The sequence below is a fragment of the Pseudonaja textilis genome, chromosome 4, assembly GCF_049901715.1.
Source record: "Pseudonaja textilis isolate UNSWEBS1 chromosome 4, rPseTex1.2, whole genome shotgun sequence".
NCBI classification, from domain to species: Eukaryota; Metazoa; Chordata; class Lepidosauria; order Squamata; family Elapidae; genus Pseudonaja; species Pseudonaja textilis.
Window position 1 is genome coordinate 23187534 of NC_141993.1, and position 21847 is coordinate 23209380.

General features: G+C 39.3%; 1 protein-coding gene across 10 annotated transcripts in view; it reads right to left on the reverse strand.

Moving 5' to 3' along the window:
* Positions 1–1927: 1927 nt before the first annotated feature.
* SGMS1 (sphingomyelin synthase 1) overlaps positions 1928–21847 on the reverse strand; it is a 73734-nt gene continuing 53814 nt past the window's right edge. For all 10 annotated transcript variants that reach the window (XM_087932366.1, XM_087932364.1, XM_087932361.1 and 7 more), the window contains 5 exons: positions 20642–21466; positions 16889–17006; positions 13327–13480; positions 5944–6110; positions 1928–3551 (listed from right to left, as the gene is read on the reverse strand). In XM_087932366.1, the coding sequence (XP_087788492.1) occupies positions 3372–3551; positions 5944–6110; positions 13327–13480; positions 16889–17006; positions 20642–21264 (1242 nt within the window). In that variant the 5' untranslated portion in view covers positions 21265–21466 and the 3' untranslated portion in view covers positions 1928–3371. The remainder of the gene's footprint in view (positions 3552–5943; positions 6111–13326; positions 13481–16888; positions 17007–20641; positions 21467–21847) is intronic.

Consider the following 21847-nt stretch of genomic DNA (forward strand, 5'->3'; position numbering starts at 1 on the left):
ATATCTGGGGCACATGCGCAGGGGACGGGGAAGGTGCGTATGCATGCAGAGATGTGCGGTATGCCCAAAGGGGGTTGCATGTGCATGTGCAGTCATGCGGCACATTGGGGGGTCATGTGCGCATGCATGCACAGGGGGCACTATATGATCCCTAAGAATTTATATCAACACAAGAAATAACATGGTCTAATGGAAAAATCACAAGAAGCAACCAATGGGCTTTGAGCTCAAATGCAACATGATGCATTTTGTTGATAAGATTTGCTTGTGCAAATGTATCTCTTTCATCTTTTTTTTTACTTCTATATTTTTTTCTCTTTCCCTTAGATGTCTTTTTAAGAGAGGTGCAAACTAAGTTTAGCATTAAAATGGGGAAAGATATCAGAATAACTTTGTTTTTTCTTGAAGATGTTTCGCTTCTCATCCAAGAAGCTTCTTTGGTTCAGTTCAGTTCAGAATGAAGAAGCTTCTTCGATAAGAAGCGAAACGTCTTCAAGGAAAAACAAAGGAAGTCCAGTTGCCTATTGAAAAAGCACTTTTGGGACAACCATGACCTGGATGACTGAGAATAGAGACTTCAGAATAACTTTAACTACATAATTAAATCTCCTTTCTAATTTATTGACAATATGCAAAATGCGGACAGAGACATTGTACAATCATTCTCAATGGCATAATTATTAACTGAATAATTACAGCATTTTAAACTACAGGTATTTAAGCCAAATAATGTTCCAAAATTCAGAGAAATCCTAACTAGCAAGCTAACATCCTCCCAACATCCATTTTTGCAAGGAAATTGTAAACATTCCATTTGAACAACTTTTTTGTCTCTGTAATAAAGAAACCCCTGCAATATCCACATTTTGCCATTTTGCCCTTATAAAAATGCCTGGTTGTAGTGAATAACTCTTTTAGCCAGAATTCCAATCTGCCTAAATCCATTTTATTTACAGTTATTCCTGTCTGAAGGTGATTTTATTTCTCAGAATTTGACTAGATTTTTTTTTGACTATTTATAAAATACTATTATTTTGTCCTAGAACACATGCTGGGGTTTACAAATTGCAAAAAAGATTGATATTTAAAAAGCTGGAAAGACGCCCATTCTCCTTCATTTATATCAAGGGTCTTCAAACTTGGCAAGTTTAAGACTTGTGGACTTCAACTCCCAGAATTCCTGAGCTAACATGACTGGAGGAGGAATTCTGGGAGTTGAAGACCACAAGTCTTAAAGCTGTCAAGTTTGAAGACCCCTGATTTACAGCCTGATCTGAAGAGGCCTCTTTCCCTATAGTTGAACAAGCTTTAAGCTTAAAGTATTGTCACCAAAATTTGACAATATGTAGCACAGGAGTATCAAACTGGCGGCCCGCAGGCTGGATGCATCATGCACAGGCCAAGCCCACCCCAGATCCGCTGGAGAATGGGAAAAACGTCATGAAGCAGCAATGTAATGCCACGAGTTTGACACCCGTGATGTAGCAGCATCTAGGAGAGTCACTTTGGTGCAGTGGTTAAAGCACCAGGTTAAAAATTGGAGACTGGGAGTTCTAATCCCATCTTGGACGTAACACCAGCTGGTGACCTTGCCACAGTTGCTCTCTCTCAGCCACAGGAAGAAGGAGGCAAGGGCAAATCACTTCCGAAATGTTGTCAAGAAAACTGCAGGGTCTTGTCCACATACCAGTAGTTGCCGAAGTCAACAGTGCCTTGAAGGCACAGGTGTGTACATATACAGATACATACCTTTTATGGTTCTTTTTCCATTTTTTTCCACTGTTAAGTCGACAATAATAATAATATATCCACACATATGTAAAAGGAAAGCTCCTTTTGATATGGATCAGGTGTGTGCTTTTCTGAGCTTTGTTTTATGGTTTGCTTGGTTTTTTGCTTGTTCAATTTGACAAACGAAGGACACTGCTTCTTCAAAAGCCTTTTATTTTCCTTCACCGTTATTGTTTTACAATACAAATTTCACCTTTTTGAACACACAAAAACCCTACAGAAGATAATTCTGTTTCACGTAAAATGCAGAATGAATATATATATATATTTATATAGATATAGATATATATATGCTTCTTCATTCTTAAAAAACTATCTTTTGTCCTGCACATTGGCAAGTAGAGGGTAGAATACTTCCCCCAAACAAAGTATGTATGGCAGGATTTAAAATTTAGAATTACATGCAGTTTCTGCACAAACCTGTTTTTAAATAAATCAATTGTTTTTCAACAATATTTTCACTTAGGGAGCAGACATTGTTTGTAATTTGAATTTATTTTTATTTGTTTATACTTTGAAAAATAAACTCACAATAAGGAAGTCATGGCTGTTTTCTTGCTATAGTTAAAATCCATGTATGGAGTAGACAATAAAATAATTTAAATAGTATATTTCATTCTAACCTGCTCACAAAGTGTGAAGACTCGATTATCATATTAGATTCCCCCCTTCCCCGCCCAATTTAATCATCTGAATATTGCAAACAGATTTCCAGTTTAATTTAGATATAAAATTTGATAATGTGTACAATACGTATAATCTTGGTTTTGTGGAATACTTTATTTTAAACAAAGGTTTGTAAAGACTGCCTACTGACATACTATCAAGACAAGAAAGGCACTAAGAACAGACAAATCTTTCTCCCAAGAAGCATTTTTTTTTAAGTTTAACTCTTTTCTCTATCATGTAAAAACCTTTTTAGAATTCATTTGAATGCATTATCTTTTGAAAAATAAAGTTAGGAAATACTTAGAAAATCACTTTACAACAGAATAGTTTTTTTTTTGCACCGTTTGACACTGTCACTGCAGATTTACAAAATCAATGATTACCAAACCTTTCTGTGTCTATCATTTGTAGCTTCAGTGAAACAGATAGAAAGATTCCTGTATATTTATCCCAGTCAGGTATTTAGAAACCTTCATATAGACATTTGCTAGAAAATGGCTTACAGCCCAATCTTTGGGGCAAGAGATATGAAAATTATGTTTTCCCAAGAAAATAATATGCTTCATTCCCAGACTTGACTGGAAAGACCAGAACTTATGATATAAAAGCATTTTTTTTTGTTATGTTGCTGCATCATATACAAAGAAACATGGTGATGAGCAATGCAAATCCATAATCTATTAACAAGAAATGTATACAGTGCATGATAAGTTACCATAACTTTATTGTTGTCCATCGCAGATCCTTTGGAGAAAAAAAAGTTATCACAGTGCTTACCAGGTAAGAGATTAAAGTCAGGGTAATGGTTAAAAGGTAGAATCAAGGGACCAGTTCAATTGCTATGGAGTCACATCTAGGTGAGTTCCGAGCACTTTTAGACAGTTCTCTCGCCATCTCCTTATTGTTATCTGTTATGTATCATTCACCAGTTTGCTGTATTTTGCTGACCGGCTCAGATACAAAGCTTGCCAGGAAAAAGGCCAATGATAGGAACGTGGTACAATGCCTTGGACATTCTTTTCAAAGTACTGGAAGGGTCTGTACCACCACACCTGTGCAAGAAGATTAGTCTGAGAAGCTTCTTTTAGCACCTGGAGAAAAAAAATATATTATAAACAAGCTGTTTAGTTAACAGCACTCAAAACAATGTACTTATTCTTCAGGAAACCTATAAACCTTTCTAGTGAAATTCACACTGCTGTCAAGTAAAGATCTTCTCATCGGGCCCTTCCAATACAGACCTGAGCTTTTTTAAAAGTAGGATTATTAGAGGAGGTGAAAAAATATTGTGGCTGGGAGCTCCCTCCATAAACAGTGGTGTTTCTTAGTTTTATTCATTACTTCTAAACACACACACCCTAAAAAAAAAACCCCAATTTATACAAGGCACAAGAGGAAGCAGGTTACAGAAGGAAGGTTAGTGCTTATATTGCAACAACTCTTATTGTAAAAATAGAATGAAATGGAATGCAGTAAAACTAATGAAGGAGAGAAGGAAAGGTTGTACGAGTTTGGCAGTCTTAAAAATGTTGCTAATAAATACAAAAACGTACAGACATCTAAATACCTGTATATACATAATGGTGTGTATATGGCTCTCTTTGTATCTCTGGAATTTCAGAGGCCTTAACCAACATAAGAGAGCCAGCCTGGTACAGTGGTTAAAGGTACCAGGCTAGAAACCATAAGAGACTGTGAATTCTAGTCTTGCCTTAGACATTAAGTTAACAGAGTAGCCTTAAACCAATCACTTTCTTTCAATAGCAAATGCAATCAAGCAAATTCCTGAAGTTTTCAGTGAAGAAGTGAACAGATAGAAAGTGAATAACTTTGATTTCGGACTAGCCTGCAAAAATGAGTAAGAAGTAGGGCTAAACTCTGCATGCTAAATGCAGCAGAGATGAATAAACTGTGACCTCTTGATTTGATTGTAGAGTCAGAAGAGATGCCAAAACATCTCTGCAAGGGGAATTTTTTTTTAAAAAAATAATCTAACATTTGTGGTTCAGACTGATTGGGAGTAGGTCATGTGATCAGATATTGTAAGAATTACTTAAGACATGAGTAACTGCAGACCTTAAGAGCCGTGGTGGCACAGTGGTTAGAAAGCAGCGCTACAGGATAACTCTACCGACTGCCAGCAGTTCAATCCTGACCGGTTCAAGCCTTCCATTCTTCTGAGGTCCGTAAAATGAGGACCCAAGATTGTTGGGGGCAATATGCTGACTGTAAACTTCCTAGAGAGGGCTGCAAAGCACTGTGAAGTGGTACATAAGTCTAAGTACTATTGCTATTAAGCAACTGTCACTGCAGTTTTACATACTGCCAAAACCATGTGGTTCAGCCTAACTCTCAGTAGAAGACTATTCTGCAAAGGGGAAAAATGCGATTCGGAGGCTCCTTTATTATGTCTACCTAACACACTTACTCTCCAAAATGTGGTCCTAGTTCTCTTGTAAGTAACTCATCAGAAGCCCTGATGGATGATCTTCACCTGTCTTGTTCACCCTTGCCTCCTAGTTTTTCTTATTACATAGGAAGAGGCTCTAAATGAGCTTGTGGAAGTTCAATTAACTTCAAACTTACATTGAAGTACATAACTTTACAAGTGACAGGGAGCAGATCAATATTCATTTGGTAAGCAGTTTTCAGAACATATTTTATCACCTGCATCGTGTTATTACGGGATTTAATCTTACGACTAAATTCGAGATGATGATTCTGGCATCAAAAGCTAACTTGTCAAATTATCTGTTACTCCAAATAGAGACTATTATCAAGGGAATAATAATGGACTTAGTCTTATGACACCTATAACACTTAAGATTTTTTCCCTATGAACGAAACGGAGGCTAATTATAAAACTCAGAGTTATGAAATAGACGAGTTCACTGTATGTGTTGTCTATTTAGCAGCATAGCATTTTTCTACTTTAGAAACAATCTTTCCCCTTTCTTCCACAATCCTTACAGAAATGTTTTTGTGGGTGACTCATGTGAAGCCTTCAGTCATCAACTGTATGATGGATTAAAACTTGTAGCTTCCCAAATAGCCGAAATGGGTCTTTCAACTTATTCTTCCTTCCAGCTACCTTAGAATGACTGAGGCATCCCCCAAATACTTTGAGAAGAGAGAATGGCGACAAGGGCTCCAGTGTGTGAAAAAGAGGTTTGTATACAGTCCAACATCGTGGCCTTTATACACTGCTTCAATGCTTGTCCAGCCTTCTACACATAGTCCTTGACATAGGACTACAACTGAGCCCAATAATTCAGTTGCTAAGCGAGACTTAACCTCAAAATCTTAACCTCAAAAAACCTAATCCTTCAAGTGAGACATTAAGCTATGTATGGGGTACTCTAGGAAGGAGGGATGCAGCCAGAAAATAAACTGGTGCTGAAATGATCATTATACTGGACTGGGCTTGAGCAAGCTAGACCCATATAATAATACATTTTTACAGGGGAAAGAAAAGAAACTCACTTGTTGATTGGCCATGGTATGATACCACCAGAAGAGTCTTGTAGTGATGTAGTAAGCCACCACCACATCCACAGTGTAGTGATCATGAGCTAAGAGAATACAGAACATCCCGACTATGCTGAGAGCCCAGCAAATCCAATGATACCACCAGAATCGCCGAGGTGAATCTGAAAATAAGGAAAAACACAAGGCCTCAATTCATGAATACTTTACACACAAAGTATCTTCATGCACAGAAATTAAAATGTTTGCTATTCTGAAAACAAGTTAGGTCCCAAGTAGAATAGGGTGAGCTGTGGTGGCGCAGTAGTTAGAATGCAGTATTGCAAGCTAGCGCTGCATTCCACTGCCAGAAGTTTGATCCTGACAGGCTCAAGGTTGACTCGGCCTTCCATCCTTCCATGGTCAGTAAAATGAGGAGCCCAGATTGTTGGGGGCAATATTCTGACTCTGTAAATTGCTTATAAAGGGCTATAAAGCCCTGTGAAGCAGTATGTAAGCTAATTCTTTGTGGCTTTGAAGAGGGAGATTCAAAATCAAATGAAGGAAGAATTTTCTGACTGTGAGAGCTATTAAGCCATGGGTGGGGAACTATGGCTCCTTTATCATTTGTGGACTTCAACTCCCAGAATTCCTGAGCCAGAATAGCTGGCTCAGGAATTCTGGGAGTTGAAGTCCATAAATCATAAAGGAGCCATAGTTCCCACCTTTATATTAAGCAGTGAAATACCTGCCATCTGGAGCCATAAGTGCTCCATTATGGGAAGTATTTAAAGCAAAAATTGGAGAGGCATAAATTGGAGCTAGTATGAGATTCCTGCCATATGCGTAAGATTGGACTAAAAGGTCCAGTCCAAGACACCTTCCAATCCTATGATTCTATGATTTCCATAACCTAAAATGATCCTAAATCCACTTTGATAAACGTGTTTTGGAGATGTCAACTGAAGATATGTATTTTTATATCATTAAAGCGTTATCTTGCTTTTTCATAATCCAAGTGTTGGATTACAAATTCTGTATTTCCAAACCTACACGCTTCCCCAACCAAGTTGAGAGAGCTGGTGTATGATTAACTTAGCATACAAGCAACTTGTAAATTAGCACCATTTTGCATTTTATTCTAGAGGGGCAAAAGTCTTATATTTATTTATATATATAATATATATATATATATATATATATATATACATATACACACACACACACACAATACACACACACACACACACACACACACATATAAAACTTTATTTTTATTTTTTAAAGTGAACATTTCAGTCTAGTTCAGTGGTTCCCAAAGTGGGTGGTACCGCCCCCTGGGGGGCGGTGGGATGCCTTAGGGGGGCGCTAAGAGGCAAGAGGGCTGGCAGGGGGGCACTAAGAGGAGACAGGGGGGCGTTTGAGGCCCTGCAGGGTCACCCCATTGACTGCTGCACCGCTCCGGAGCCGGCGCCTCGAATGCAGCATCTCCGATGCACCGCATTGTAATGGGCTCCAGGAGGAGGAGGAGGGGATGGAGTAAAGTGCACTAAATTTGAGTCTGCTTCACAGGTGCTGCAAGAGCAGCGAACAGCCATGGAGCCGGCTGTGGTGGGGCCTGGAGGGTGCGCACGAGAGGAGAAAAAGGGGAGAGGGAGGAAGGAAACCTCCGCCATGGTTTGCGCTCACTCCTCAGGCAACACTGGATTTCCAAAAACTCACCAAGAAGAAAGAAAAGAAGCTTCTCACTCTCTCGGAAAGTCCTGTGTGCTCTACTCGGGGCTCTTTGCTATCCTTTTTTCTTCCTTCCTTTTGGAAATCCAGGCTGAGGAAGGAGCGGAAGCCGCGGTGGAGGCTTCCCTCCTCCCCCTCCTCCTCCTCTCATTCTTCAGCCAGCCCAGATTTCCAAAAGGAAGGAAGAAAAGGGGACAGCGAAGAGCCCCAAGGAGAGCACACAGAGAGAGTGAGAAGAGACACAGATAGGGAGCAAGAGAGAGAGAGAGAGATACACAGAGAGAGAGAGAGAGATACAAAGGGAGGGAGGGAGATTCGGCTCAATTCAGCTCTGTCTGCTCCCCTCTCTCTGTCTTTGCCCAGTTTTGCAAGGATTCAGCAGCAATCTAAGGCAGCAACCTCGTAGCAATGTGAGGTAACAGCCTGACTGTCACTCCTTTTGGAATGCAAGGTTTATTTTTGTATCTTTCCAGAGACAGAAAGAACGTGGCCAAATTTCCTTACAGTTATTCCCTGGGTCTGGGAGTTGGGAAGAGGGGTGGGGAATGGAGGAGAAGGAGGGAGGAAGAGGCATAGAGAGAGAGAAAGAGAGTTAGAAGAGGGAGAGAGAAGGAGAGGGAGAGAGAAAGAAAGAGAGATGAAAAGGAAAGGAGGGAGAGGGAGATAGAGGGAGAAAGATAGAGATGGGAGAGGGAGGGAGGAGAGAGAGAGCAACTTGTTCCCCATAGAAAACACAGAAGACCACAAAATCTGGGGGGGGGGTCATGTAACTCAGTGGAGTGACATTGAGTTGCCACGCCCACCCATGTCTTGGGGCTCCTGGTGTTTTGTTTTCTGTGGGAAAAAGGTCCAAATAGCTCTTGGAGTGTTTAAGGTTGCAGAACCCTGACCTAGGGGGAAGCAGAGGAAGGGGGCTTTGACCACAAGTCCAATATCCAGGATCCTGCTCAGCCAAGCCCGCCCCTCTTTGTAGTTGCCGTGCCTGACAGCAAGTTCACAGGGTGTCCCTCCTGCCAGGGATCAGCCTCCCAAGCTGCCCCCCCCCCTCTCGGGGCACTCATGTCGTAGAGGGTGGTGCTGTTCCCTCCTTCCTGGAGCAGGGGAAGGTTGAGGAAGCCCAGGGCAGGCAGCTTTGCTCTACTTTCACAATGTGCCACCGCTGCATCCAACGCATTGGCTCCGCAGGCTCACCCCATTGAGCCCCTTGCACTTCTACGGTGCAACAGTCAATGTGGTGAGCCTGCGGTGCCGGCGCCTCAAATGCCCCCTGCTGTCTCTTAGCGCCCCCAAGGCGGCTGGCAGAGGGGTGCAAAGGCGGCAGGGGGGCATTCGAGGCGCCAGCACTGCAGGCTCACCCCCATTGACTGTTGCACTGCTCCGGAGCTGGCATCTCGAATGCGGTGATGGCGACTTTGCTTTACTTTTCCAAAGTGCCGCCGCTGTCACATTCTGTCTATCTGTCTGTCTATCCATTCATCCATCCATCCAAAAGGTCTGTCTGCCTTCCTGCCTACCTACCTTATCTGCCTGCCTGACTGTCTACCTACCTATCTACCAATATCTATCTACCTACCTGCCTGCCTACCTATCCATACATCCATCCAAAAGGTCTGTCTGTCTGTCTTCCTGCCTGCCTGCTTGCCTGCCTGCCTGTCTGCCTACCTACCTACCTATCTACCAATATATCTTCCTACCGACCTACCTATCTCTCTCTCTGTCTCTCTCTCCATCTATTCATCCATCCATGTTCGAAGCGCCAGCCCCGCAGGCACATTGGGAAAGTAGAGCAAAGTCAGTCTGGGAGGGAGGGAGGGAGGGAGGGAGAGGGAGAGAGAGAGACCTGATGCATCAGATTGAAATGAGGCCTAGTTTAGACTGAGGCCCTTTTCCACATTGAAACATCTTTGCCAGCACATTGAAACATCTTTGGCTTCTATTAAAGGTTTTGTGGATGAAACATGGTCAAGACTATCAGGAAGCTCTCACATTTTGTTGAGGCTTTAAACAGGATCCATTGGACCAGACCTCCACCCTAAAAAATTACTTTTCCCCAATGAATTATAGTGCCAATTCTGAAGAAGGCAAAACCAAAATGTACTGGTAAATTACAAGAACACACACACACACTCACAAACACACACACTCCCTTCTAATCCTGCTGGAGCAGGTGATTGGACTAGAATAGATATCTCATTATCTTTCTCCTCCCTCCCTTCCTTATTTCTTTTTCTTTCTGTCCCTTCCTTCCATTACCCCCTTTTCTTCATCTGTCCCTTTTTCTTTCTTTCCCTTTTCTCTTTCTTTTCTTCCTTTTCCCTTTCTCTCTCTCTTTCTTTTGTCTCTCTCTTTCCCTCTCCCAGGCTCACCCCATTGACTTGGTGCACCGCTTTGCTCGGACTTGTTTGGGCAGGTCCTTCCAGTGCAGTGGGCTCAATGGGGTGGACCTGCGGGGCTGGCACCTAAAACACGGCAGTGGTGGCACATTTGAAAAGTAGAGCAAAGCCAGAGGTCGGTAATTTTTGCTGCAAAGAATAACAAAAGCTTCTGGGTTGTGCACAAGAAGGGACACACATGTCAAGGCAATCCAGCAACTAAAAATAAGAAATAAAAATAAAGCAAATCAACAAGAATTGGCAAAGCATCTCTGATTAGATTTTATTCACTACTAGAATCTAATCAGAGATGCTTTGCCGATTCTAGTCCAATAACCTGCTCCAGCAGGGTCAGAAGGGAGTATGCATGTATGTGTGTGCATGGCTGTCAAAACTCCAAAAATAGGTCAAGTAGCTCTGGGGAGGCCAGTCATAAACTAGAACACTTGCTAAACAACCGGCCATTAAGTGAGGACCACTTGTATTTGGTTTGCCAGTCATTTGGCCACGCCCACCCAGTCACATGACCACCAAACCACACCTATCTGGTCATGTGACCAGCAAGCCATGCCCAGCCAGCAAGCCACACCAGCCAGTCACATGACCAGCAAGCCACGCCCACCCAATCACGTGACCAGCAAACCACACCCTCAAATTAGGCCATGCCCACAGAAATTTAAATCCCACCCCTGGGTTGGGGGCACCGAGGATGAGTTTGTAGCACAAAGGGGGCGGTGGACTGAAAAAGTTTGGGAACCACTGGTCTAGTTGGTCAACAGGTAACCACATATTTTTGGGAAAGAAAAGAGTAACTAAGATATTTGTGCTGCCTTCTGTTCTCTGGCAATTTACACTCTTGTATCAAGGACTATAGCTTCTAAGGCCCTGTGATGCTGTATTACTGACAAAGGAAAAAAAAGGGAGTATAACTTTTGTCTAAAAAACTTTTCCAAGAGTTGAACCTGCACAGCATTTCAAACTGAATTTTTCAAAGTTTGGAACAGGAACAGGATCAAAGTGAGTGAATGAAATTTACTTTCTAAAGGTAAAAGAAAGGATTAATCTCTCATTCCTATTATCCCTTAAGAAATATTAAAATTCCTTCTTACTTTAATGTGATTACCAATTGAAATAATTTTTGATGTTAAAAAAAATTGTAAGGATGAACTGAATGTTTTCAGTATTAATGGTTCATTTATTATGAACACTGTTTTATTATACCTAATAATAGATATTTAACTTATAAGCATTCCATTTTAAATGCAAGCATGGTTTACACCAGAGATATCAAACTCAAGGCCCGTGGGCCACATCCAGACCATGGGGTGCTTAGATCTGGCCCGCGGGGTTGCCCTGGAAACAGCAAAGGACCAACCCACGGTGCCTCTGTCAGCGAAAATGGCTGCCAATCTCCGTTTTTGCCTGGGATGGCCTCCTGCAACCCTCTGCCAGCGAAAACACACATGGCCCTCCTGACCCCCGTTTTCACCGGCAGAGAGTTGCAGGAGGCCGTCTCAGCTGAAAATGGAAATTTGCTGGCAGAGCACTCGGGCCACCACAGCTGGCCATGCTCACCCCGTCCACACCCACCTCGGCCCGAGGTCAAACACAACCCTGATGCGGCCCTCTATGAAATTGACACCCCTGGTTTACATTGTAGAGTACTATCGTGACTGACATTTTAACAAGTCAGCTAGATGCAGCAATAATTGAATTGCTAATTTACATAGTTTAAATCTAAATGTTCAATCTACAGCACAGTTTGATTTTTGTGGTTAAATTAATCTCATTTCTGCAAGTCCTGCTACTGAATTAATTTCTTGTCCATATTCTAAAAATGAGTGGATGGAACCAATAGAAAGCTTTGATCAGCAAAACAGGAATGGTGATTTTATTATTTTATTTATTCCTCCTGATCTAGAACATTCTTCAGACTGTACTCCACGGAAGACTTCCCAACCTTGTGGAGTAGATTTGGAAGGAGCATAAAAGAAATGATTTTTCCTCTCCACATTCTGCTGATGGGAGTTTTTTAACTGATAAAGGAAGACCAGTGGATTCCACTCAGTGTCTTATGAGCGAATTAGTAGTTTAAATGTGTCACTTCTTGATTATGTAGAACAGAAACTATTATAGGTAGTCCTTACTTTAACAGTGATATTTGAAACCAGCAATTACAACGCTAAGCAATGCAGTAGTAAAGCATGATTTTATGTGACTATGCCAACTTGCAACAGCAGTTCTGTCAGTTGCTGTCATTAGGCAAATATCATACAGTTGCAGGTTCTCACAGTCACGTGATCACTATTTGCAAATTCCATTGGCTTCTGCATTGACTTTGCTTGTCAGAAGCAAATTGGGAAGGTTGTAAATGGAAATCACATAGCAATAGCATTTAGACTTATACACCGCTTCATAGTGCTTTACAGCCCTAAGTGGTTTACAGAGTCAGCTTATTGCCCCCAACCATCTCAGTCCTCATATTACCTTATGGAAGAATGGAAGGCTGAGTCAACCTTCAGGAGGTCAGAATTCAACTGCTGGCAGTCAGTAGAATTAACCTGCAATACTGCACTCTAACCACTGTGCCACCACATTACTGTGGGATGCGGTGATGTCATAATTATAAACTAGTTGAGAAGCACCTGGATCATGATCATGTGAACTTGGGAACCATTATGATGGCTGCCACTACAAGGAACAGTTCTTAAGTGCCCCTTATTCAGCACCATAACTTCAAATGATTACAGAACAAGTGGTTGTTCAACAAGGATGTTACTTGCGTAACAGTAAAAACTAAAATGTTATGTTACTCCAGTTGCTTCAACATTATTCTAATTTCATTTGCTTCAATTTTAACTCAGTATTTTTAGCTTTGAAAAAAAATCTTATTCGGGACTGAAAATTAAGAAGTCCTGTAGCTCACTCCTAGGAAACAAATATGGTATGATTAAAATCTTTGTCCAATTGATGCAACTGTTACTAGTGGTCATAAAGTTTAGTAAATACTGATAGAATTGGTGCAATGTAGCAATTATAATATAGAGCAATTACAAAGCATTTTTACATCAATCTATAATATATATTTCTAGATCATTGAAGGACATTGATCAATATCCTTAACAAATCTTCTCTGAGTTGCTTTATTTGGGGGATAGTTATAATCTATGAAATATACTTCTTAAAAAAAACATATAATAAAGGTATAAAGCTTTGTGAAGGGTAGTATCACGGCAGGGTGATCTCAATTAATCAAATAACATATAGTGCTCTATAGAATAATGGAGGCACTTACACTCTTTGATAAATAAGTATGTCAGAGTTAACATCACCGTATGGCCGCTATATAGGTAGTCACCACACATGTCATGGGCTCCTGTGATTGACAGACCACCCCCGGCAAGCAGCTTCATGATCCTTCTCATGTGTGACTCCCAGTCGCCAAAAAGCTTCAGAAAGAGGAAGGGATAAATCAATGTGTTAGTTCAAATGTGCCTAACTGTAAAACATTGCACTGCAAATAATTAAATTTCCAGGCCACTGAATGAAGCAAGCAGCAGAGGGAATAAATAGCAATAAAGAATTTTGTTCCAACACAAAGGCTCATGGATTATAGCATAAGCTTGAAGGAGGTACATTTCACTATACAAAAGCTTTTACAAGAATGTGTTTGCGAATCGCAAATTTCTTCACAGGTTTTAAAATTACAGATAACCCTTATGAAAACTGCACAAGGAACTTTTCTCTACATAACCACAGACGTTTTTTTTTCCTCATCATGAATGTTTCATCAAAACAGAAAGTAGGAACCTAAAATCACTTTCATTGTTCAACATAAATAGGTTAAAATATCAGAAAAGCTACTTGTTCAACACAATCATTTTCTTTCTTTCTATACTATAATCAGTCAAATGACAAACAAGAATTTTGAATCACTGTTTAGGTGGGGAGAACTGACCTGTCTTCTTTGCAGACGGATGCTGATTAACAAGAAATGGTTGAAATAAATACTACTCTTTTTGGATAGAAATAAACAGATGGCAAATCCAATCTCACAAAGTTAGGACCAAATTTAATAGATTCATTCCTCATTTGTATGTGTACTTTTCCTATATATTGGTATTGTATGGTATTAAGAACAATAGAGGCTACAAACGATCCTGCAGGAAAATACTGGTCTAAACCCAAACAAGTCCTACACACGTATCTAAATTTTCAAGGTTAAAACATCACTAACTCACTTATCCTGTTTGTTTGAAAATTCTAAATAACAATGCCATTTATGTGGCATCTCAAAGAAAAATGTAGAGGAAGTTGCTCACATATGTTTAGGACAGCTATAAAACAAAGGTTTCTAATATGTTGCAATATTTTCTGGGAAGTTAGCAAGGAAAGTGCAATACATTGTAAGAATCCAATTACCATGTTTTTAAGAGAGCTGACAAGAAAATAAACTTTAATTCCCCAAATTCATAAATGACAACTTAAACCCACTAGTCATAAATATGAATTAAGGCGGAGAAAGAAGATACATTTGGCATTCATTGTGTTTATAATACTGTAACATTACTGTTATCAAATTAATAAAAAAACTTATTCTATAACCACAAAGTTAGATAATTAATAGGAGCTCCTACTAGATAATTAACAGCTCACTTCTGTTTTATCGACATGTCTGAAAATATTTCACGTTACAAAGTCAAATCAAATTAAAACAAATAAGTGTCCATTAAATATTAATAAGTTATATTCTTTTAAATCTATTTTTCCATTAAAATAGTGGCTTCCAGAATTTAATTATGCTCATTGTTGTGGAGAAATCAGTTCTTATGGACTTCCAGTGGTGATATAAGGATGAACAGAGGTACTGAAGCCCATCTGCGGTTCTTCTTAGCACTTTTTTGCTGTTAGTGCGATCGCTTGGGGTGCACGAGTCCCACAGAGAAACGTGCCAGTGTGGGGAGACTCGAGCTGCGGTGAGGGGGAGGCAACCCCTACCACAGCGAAGAGAGACCCAGTAGAGGCCAACAAGCAAGAGACCTTCAACTAGTAATGGTGGTCCCGAAGTCTGAACTGTCATCTACGAGAGGAAGCGAGTGAGTGACAGACTGTGGTGGTTAACGGAGAGAGTTTGTGCGAGGAAATAGTCACAGTTCTTTTAAGGATTATATTAGAATAACTAAAATCAAGAATAGGAATTAATGTCAGACCTAGTGCAGGCATGGCTTGTTTCATAGCTGTTCAGACATGTGAGTTCCTTCACTGAAAACCTTCAAGAATTAACCATGGTATCCTTCTGGGACTGGTTCAATATGGATACTGTTTTGCACTGGTTTTCCTCCTTCCTCCATGACTAGTTCCAATTGATGCTGGTCCAGGGGAGAGGTCCACTCCTTGGCCTCCTCTATCTGGGATGCTTTAGGGTTCTGTTCTCTCCTCCTTTCTATTTATCACCTACATCACACTGCAGGGTGAGATCATTCAATAGTGCGGGGTATGGTATTATCAGTTCACAGATCATCAGTGAATGGATTTAGTTATCTGTCTGCACCTCATACTGGGCAGGGGATGCCATTCAAGTGCTTACCCAGAGCTTGGAGACTATGAAAGATTCAACTGGGGGTGGGTGTACCAGCTTAGACTCATCCCTGGTAAGACAAACTTTGAGCCTCTGAATTCCTATGGGTTCTCATCACCCTTGCCTCTTGAAGAGGTAACATTCCCCAAGACAGGAGTTATACAAATTGGTGGTCAGAGGTCCTTAGTGCTAGCACTGATGATGTTACCTAATTTGGATAATAAAATGTCTGCAAGAAAACAGCCAAGCTCAGAGAGCACCAAGGACCCCTCATTTCAACAATGAATTACAAATATTCTCCTTTATTGGTGACTTGGTGATCCTCCTGAGGTCCTGCTCAAATCCTGTCATGACTATGGCAGCCATTGCACAGCTTTGGGTTATCACCAATTGTGTCCCTTCCTGGATTGGTAGGCCTTGCTTACTTAGTAGTCTTAGTTAGTGTAATATACTTTGCATAGAGCTGCTGTTGAAGACCAGTCAGAAGTTGCAACTGACCCAGCATGTTGATATGTCAACTGCACTATCAGGTTAGATAGGACGGGCACGTTCCAGGCCTCTTCCCTTAAATGTTGCTAAATATTACAGAATGTCTAAGAAGCATCTTTTCCATGGTGGCTAGACTCTTTGGAACAGTTTATCTTGTGAAATTCAGAAGGCCACATCCAATTAACCTTCTGTAGGGCTTTGAAAAACCTCTTCCATCTTGTCTGATTAAAATTTTGGTCTGGACAGAAAACACAATTATTAAATGGCTCTGTTTGGCTCTACATCTATGTATCCAAAGAAGTCTTGTGCTTCTACTAACTATCCAGCAATTTTTCTGGATGATAAATTGTGGAACTATATTAAGGATGTTACCCTAAATTGATTACAGTTATTTCTATCAGAATACATTCAAATATGGCAATTGGAGAGTTTATAAATTCCTTCAAAATTCAAATGCCGGAATGCTCTGGCCTTCCTGAGGAATGAGATCAATTCTGACAGTCTTTCTTGGCTTTGAAGCTGGGAATTTCATGGGTCTATTTCAATGTGATAACTAAATGATTGCCACGATAGGATAACAGAAATATAGAACTAAATACTGACAGAACCTGTTTGTCTGGTTGAGCAACAGAAAATTGAGTAATAAGCAATACTGACTATCTGTGGGAAAAAAAATGGCCAATTATCTTGGTAAGAAATTCATTAGTCACTCTGAGCCAGCTCTTTCAGAATGTCTAAGAAAATGAAAAAAATGCTGTTAGATAATGATAGTAAAACAAAAAAAGGTTACCTTTGGCGAACAGTTGAAATGCATGCCAGGTACTGGGAGTGTCGTTACATATATTGTAATACAACGGTATAAGTACAATGTGCCAACTATACAAAAAAATCTTCTGCCAATAATAGACCTGAAAGGGGAAAGAAAAGGTAGAGAGAACTGTATATCATTTGAAGGGCTTCAGAATATTGTAAAAAGAGTGTTTTCCACAAGACACCACTCCGTTTACACCAAAAACTACTAAAAACAAATCAAATGAAATATTCCAAATTCACAGAACTAGAATAGATCCAAGAAGACTGTAGTTAGGTAAAAGCATAAGAAGATTCTTCAAACTGTTTCTACATTAGGTATGGTTCTTATGTTTCTTTTCTACATAACCAAAATAGCAGAATTATTGGAAGTTTTCCCAAAGAGCTGCAAAAACTTACTGAACGCAGTATGGGATGTAATCTGGAATAATATAGTGTTGAGGGGCTGTATGCATATTCACAGTTTTCTCCAATCAAATAAATGAATTTATCCCCCATTTGTAGGTTTTTAAAGTTTTTATGAGCTTTTAAATTCACTGTGCAGATTTGCTCATTTTTTCCATGCAAGTTAAAGGTGGTGCATTTATTTTTAGGATAGCAAGAGGCTGAACAAAACTGAGCTGAAAAAACAAATTACACTAAGAAAAAAAGTGATTTCTCTTCCTAACCTTTGTTAGTTATTCTGCTTTTAGTCCCCATTTAGAGACCTTTTGCCATTTTTTTTAAAAAAATGATTTGCTTGAAACTAAATATGTTCATGCTCAAACTCTCTATTGCTTTTATGAAAATGAACTTAGAACTTAGTTCTAAGGCCTCTTTCTAATTCCTCTGGACAACTTAAAAGTTCAGACATTTTTATCTATTATAAGACATAAAAGATATTTCCTCAGATTCTTTGATTTTTATCTCAATAACTATTTCATGTAAGCTATTCTGAATTTTTATTAACAGCCTTAGAAGACAACATTCCAGTTTAAGAGAAAAGTATGGGTAACAAGTCCAACTAGAAGAAGTAGCTAACTGATTTTAGATGTTCTGAAATAGCCCAATTGGTTCTAAAACGTGCCTAGAACTTGGATGGTGACCACCCAAAAATACCAGGAAAGAAAGTGAAACTGGGAAGTTTAAAAAATTCTAAGAAGAAAACTACTAGAAACCACTTTTATATCATTATCAAAAAATAAAATTGGGGAGAGTTGGAACTCAACAGAAACTTTACTTTTACTGTTGATAGCAAAATGTTTTCATCAGATATAGTTTCCAGATTTAGCATACTTATAGTACAGTCACTGAAATCAATGTGATTTCAGTTAATATCTATGTTTATCACAACATACAAAAACAGCCAAATGAATGTGTGTGTGCGTGTGTGTGTGTGTGTGTGTGTGTGTTCATATTTATAATATTTATATTTATAAAATAAATACCAAGTATAAATATCAAGCTGAACAGATTGCAAAGATTTATTTTGGGAAAACTTTTAGATGCTTTCCACTGAAAGGGCAATGTACAATTTACCACTAATGCTATTTTACAAACTTTTTGTGCAGGACTCTAAAATGCTTGGCTGTAATATGTAGGGAAGCTGTTATCCAATCATCCATTTAGTGTACAAAACTAGTAATACAGTTTTCTTGGATCAAGATCATTATATAAAATATTAATGGATGCTCTCCCTCAAAACATTGCCGTATTTCAAAAGCAAGCACTCCAAAATGTTTTTCGAGTTGGAGATTGCATTACAAATACTTGGCTTTTTCACAAATCACATAATGCAACTTTTATTACAAGACGTTATGTCAGAGTGGAGGCAGTAATCCAACGTTCTCAATCATTTTGTCAAAATTTCTCTTTTACAACCAGGAGAAATATTTTTCAGCATAAGATGAACCTATGGAAATTAAAATTAATGGGATTAACAACTTTATGTTGCTTTAAGTCAACCTTTTTTAATGTCAACTCTGTATCAACCTTTCTTCCACAGATATGCTTGCCGGCTTAATTTTGGGTTTTTGAAATCTTCATTTTGGGTCTTTGAAATCATGAACTCCACTGATTCCTATTTACGAGTGAAACTCCAAATTTCAACATACTTGCTTTAGCTCAGGGGTAGTCAACCTTTTTATACCTACCGCCCACTTTTGTATCTCTGTTAGTAGTAAAATTTTCTCTAACCGCCCACCGGTTGCACAGTAATGGTGATTTATAAAGTAGGGGACAAAACCCCTCCCGCCCACCATGAAAGCTGGAACACCCACTAGTGGGCGGTAGGGACCAGGTTGACTACCATTGCTTTAGATGCTAAATACAATGCAACAAGATTATGAAAGTCTTCGTCTGGATATAAACCAGTTTTGAGAACTATTTTACCCCGCTTTATAGTCTTTTAACTTGTATAAAATCACCTCCCCTGTCCCATTCAGGGCACATTTATCACTTATATGAAATCTGCAAAATATATCTTATTTTATCACAGCTGTCCCAAGAAAGCTTTCAAGAAAAAAAAAATCCCAATGTAACATTATGGAGGCTGGACAGTCTGCATGTTCTTTGCTTCTTTGAAAGCCCAAATCTTATGATGAGATCAAGAAATATTCTTGTATAACGATAATTTTCCCTCTCTTCTACTTTATATATCCTATCCTCACCCCACATATTTCAGAAATGCCACACTACAAAACTTTCCCCAAATTTCCTGAATTGCAGGGAGTATACAAGAGTCATAATACTTATCTGGACAACACATTTCTCTATCATATAGGAGAATCTAATTGGATCTCCATTTTATTTTCTTCTTCACACACTTGAAGGCATCTTCATCCTTTCTCATCTTAGGGAATCCAAGATTTGCAGAAGTTACTTGCTAAAGTTAACCTTCCCAAAAATGAGAATTGCATCCTTTAAAGCAAGATTTGATATTCATCCATTTGCACTTCTTCAAAGCATGTATAATAAAATGGCAAATAGTAAACTTTACTATTTTATTAATAATAGTAAAGTCCTTGTAGTTTAGCATATCTGCCCATGTGATGATGAGGAAGTTAAATGATCTCACAAGTAATTATGCTGTTGGTATCAATTTTACAGAGATATTAGGCAAATCTATATTTTGCCCCTAAACAGATAAATTCCCAGGAAGTTCAGATGGATTTTATATGAACCTTTCCTTTAGGATCTAAAACCATTCATTATGTGTGGAATAGCTAAATTTTGGGTTGCCACAATAAAAGTAAGACAAAACTGATTAAAGACATAATCATCTTAGATTTAAATCATTATTTTCCATTTGATACATCTTAACTAGCAAACCGTTAGGGGATATATAGTTTTTATTCTACACCTGTTAATGTTTTCTATTAATATTATCTATATAACAAGTATATCAACATAGTAATAACAGGAGTGAATGTTGTAATAAGTGATTTATTTTGCTAGATGCTAACGTGGCATTGTATATATTTCCTTCACTCCATTTTTATTCTTTTAAATTTTGCTGATTTATTGATCAAATAAATATTATTGTTCATATTGTATTATGTAAATAATTATTCTGCAACATATTTTAGGCAGTTGTTGCTCTAATTTTTACTCACCAGTCCCTTCGTGTATACTTTGATACTTTTTTGATCCACATTTACCATTAAATAAGAGTCCCTGACACTGAAAAATTTCACAATTTAAAGCAAGCATCTATAAAAATAAAATCAGGAGCAACCACCACCTGTCTACTTACTTGTATTTTAAAAGCAGCCACTGAATAAACCAAAGTCCCATAAGGATCATACCATTAATTTCACAGATAGAAAAGGCCCATTGAACCCGGTTAAAGTAATCAAAGAAAGCATCTGGAAGGGGGGGCTCCTCCTCTTTGGGAGGCACTCGTTCGTGGACAAGTGAGATTGTCACCGTGGTCAGGAAGAAACAGCAGAGTGCATAAAGGAAAGCCAGAAACGTCTTCTCCCACTCCACAGGATACTGAGAACGTTCTAGATCCGGCATGGAGATTTTTATCATTTCTTTCCTGTAGCCATTCGGCACCCCGTTTGGTTTGGAGGCTTTGTTGAAGCCATTTTCGCTGGTCGGGGCTTCTGTGCTGATGCTGAGGTGGCCGTTGGCGTGCCCATTTTTGTGTGCCTCGATGTGGTGTTCTATTTTCAAAGTCTCTATCATGTCTAAGAGCTGCTGCCCGCTGTCAGAAGTCACTCGCGACAAAGGGGGTTTCTCAAAATCGGCCTTGGTTAGGTTGATCAAATCACGCCCAGATAAATGCTTCAGCGGTTCACAGTATTCAGGCACCGCATTCTCCAACAACCAATCTGCCACTTCTTTGCGTGACCAGAGCTCGACTTCTTTCATTTCTTCAGAATGCTTGCATGTAGTCTTCTCAATTACGTTAAGGAGGACAACTGTTACTATTTTTGCAGAAGAGAAAATCCCTCTTTGGTTTGTTCATCCTGATTAAGCCAGAGCAGAAACCAGTTCTGCAGGCTGATGCAAAACAGCCTCAAATTGCTTTAAAATGGGGTATCTTCCTTCTGCATCTGCAGTTGCCGTTTTCCTGATAATTTGGGGAATGAAGAAAAAGATTAGGAGATAAAATACTTTCTACTCAAACATCCTCTGTTTAGACAATTTAATGTAATGGAATGTAACCAACTGCATTTTGCTTCTCCTCATTTTTTAAAATACCCAGCCCGTTAATCAATCAGTACGAATCAACGGCTTGGTTCCATGCCATCTGAATCAGGGCTAATCCATGAATTTAATTACCTGATTTGATGAACAAGATAAAACCCTCATTTTAATCTTACGTGATAAAGTAATCAGATATTTTTATCTTGACGATCCTTCATTGCATCTAAATTTGTGCGTGAGATAGGACAGGCCAAGTAAAACTTCACCATTACTCATATCCTGATCTGCTTAAAATCTATTTCTG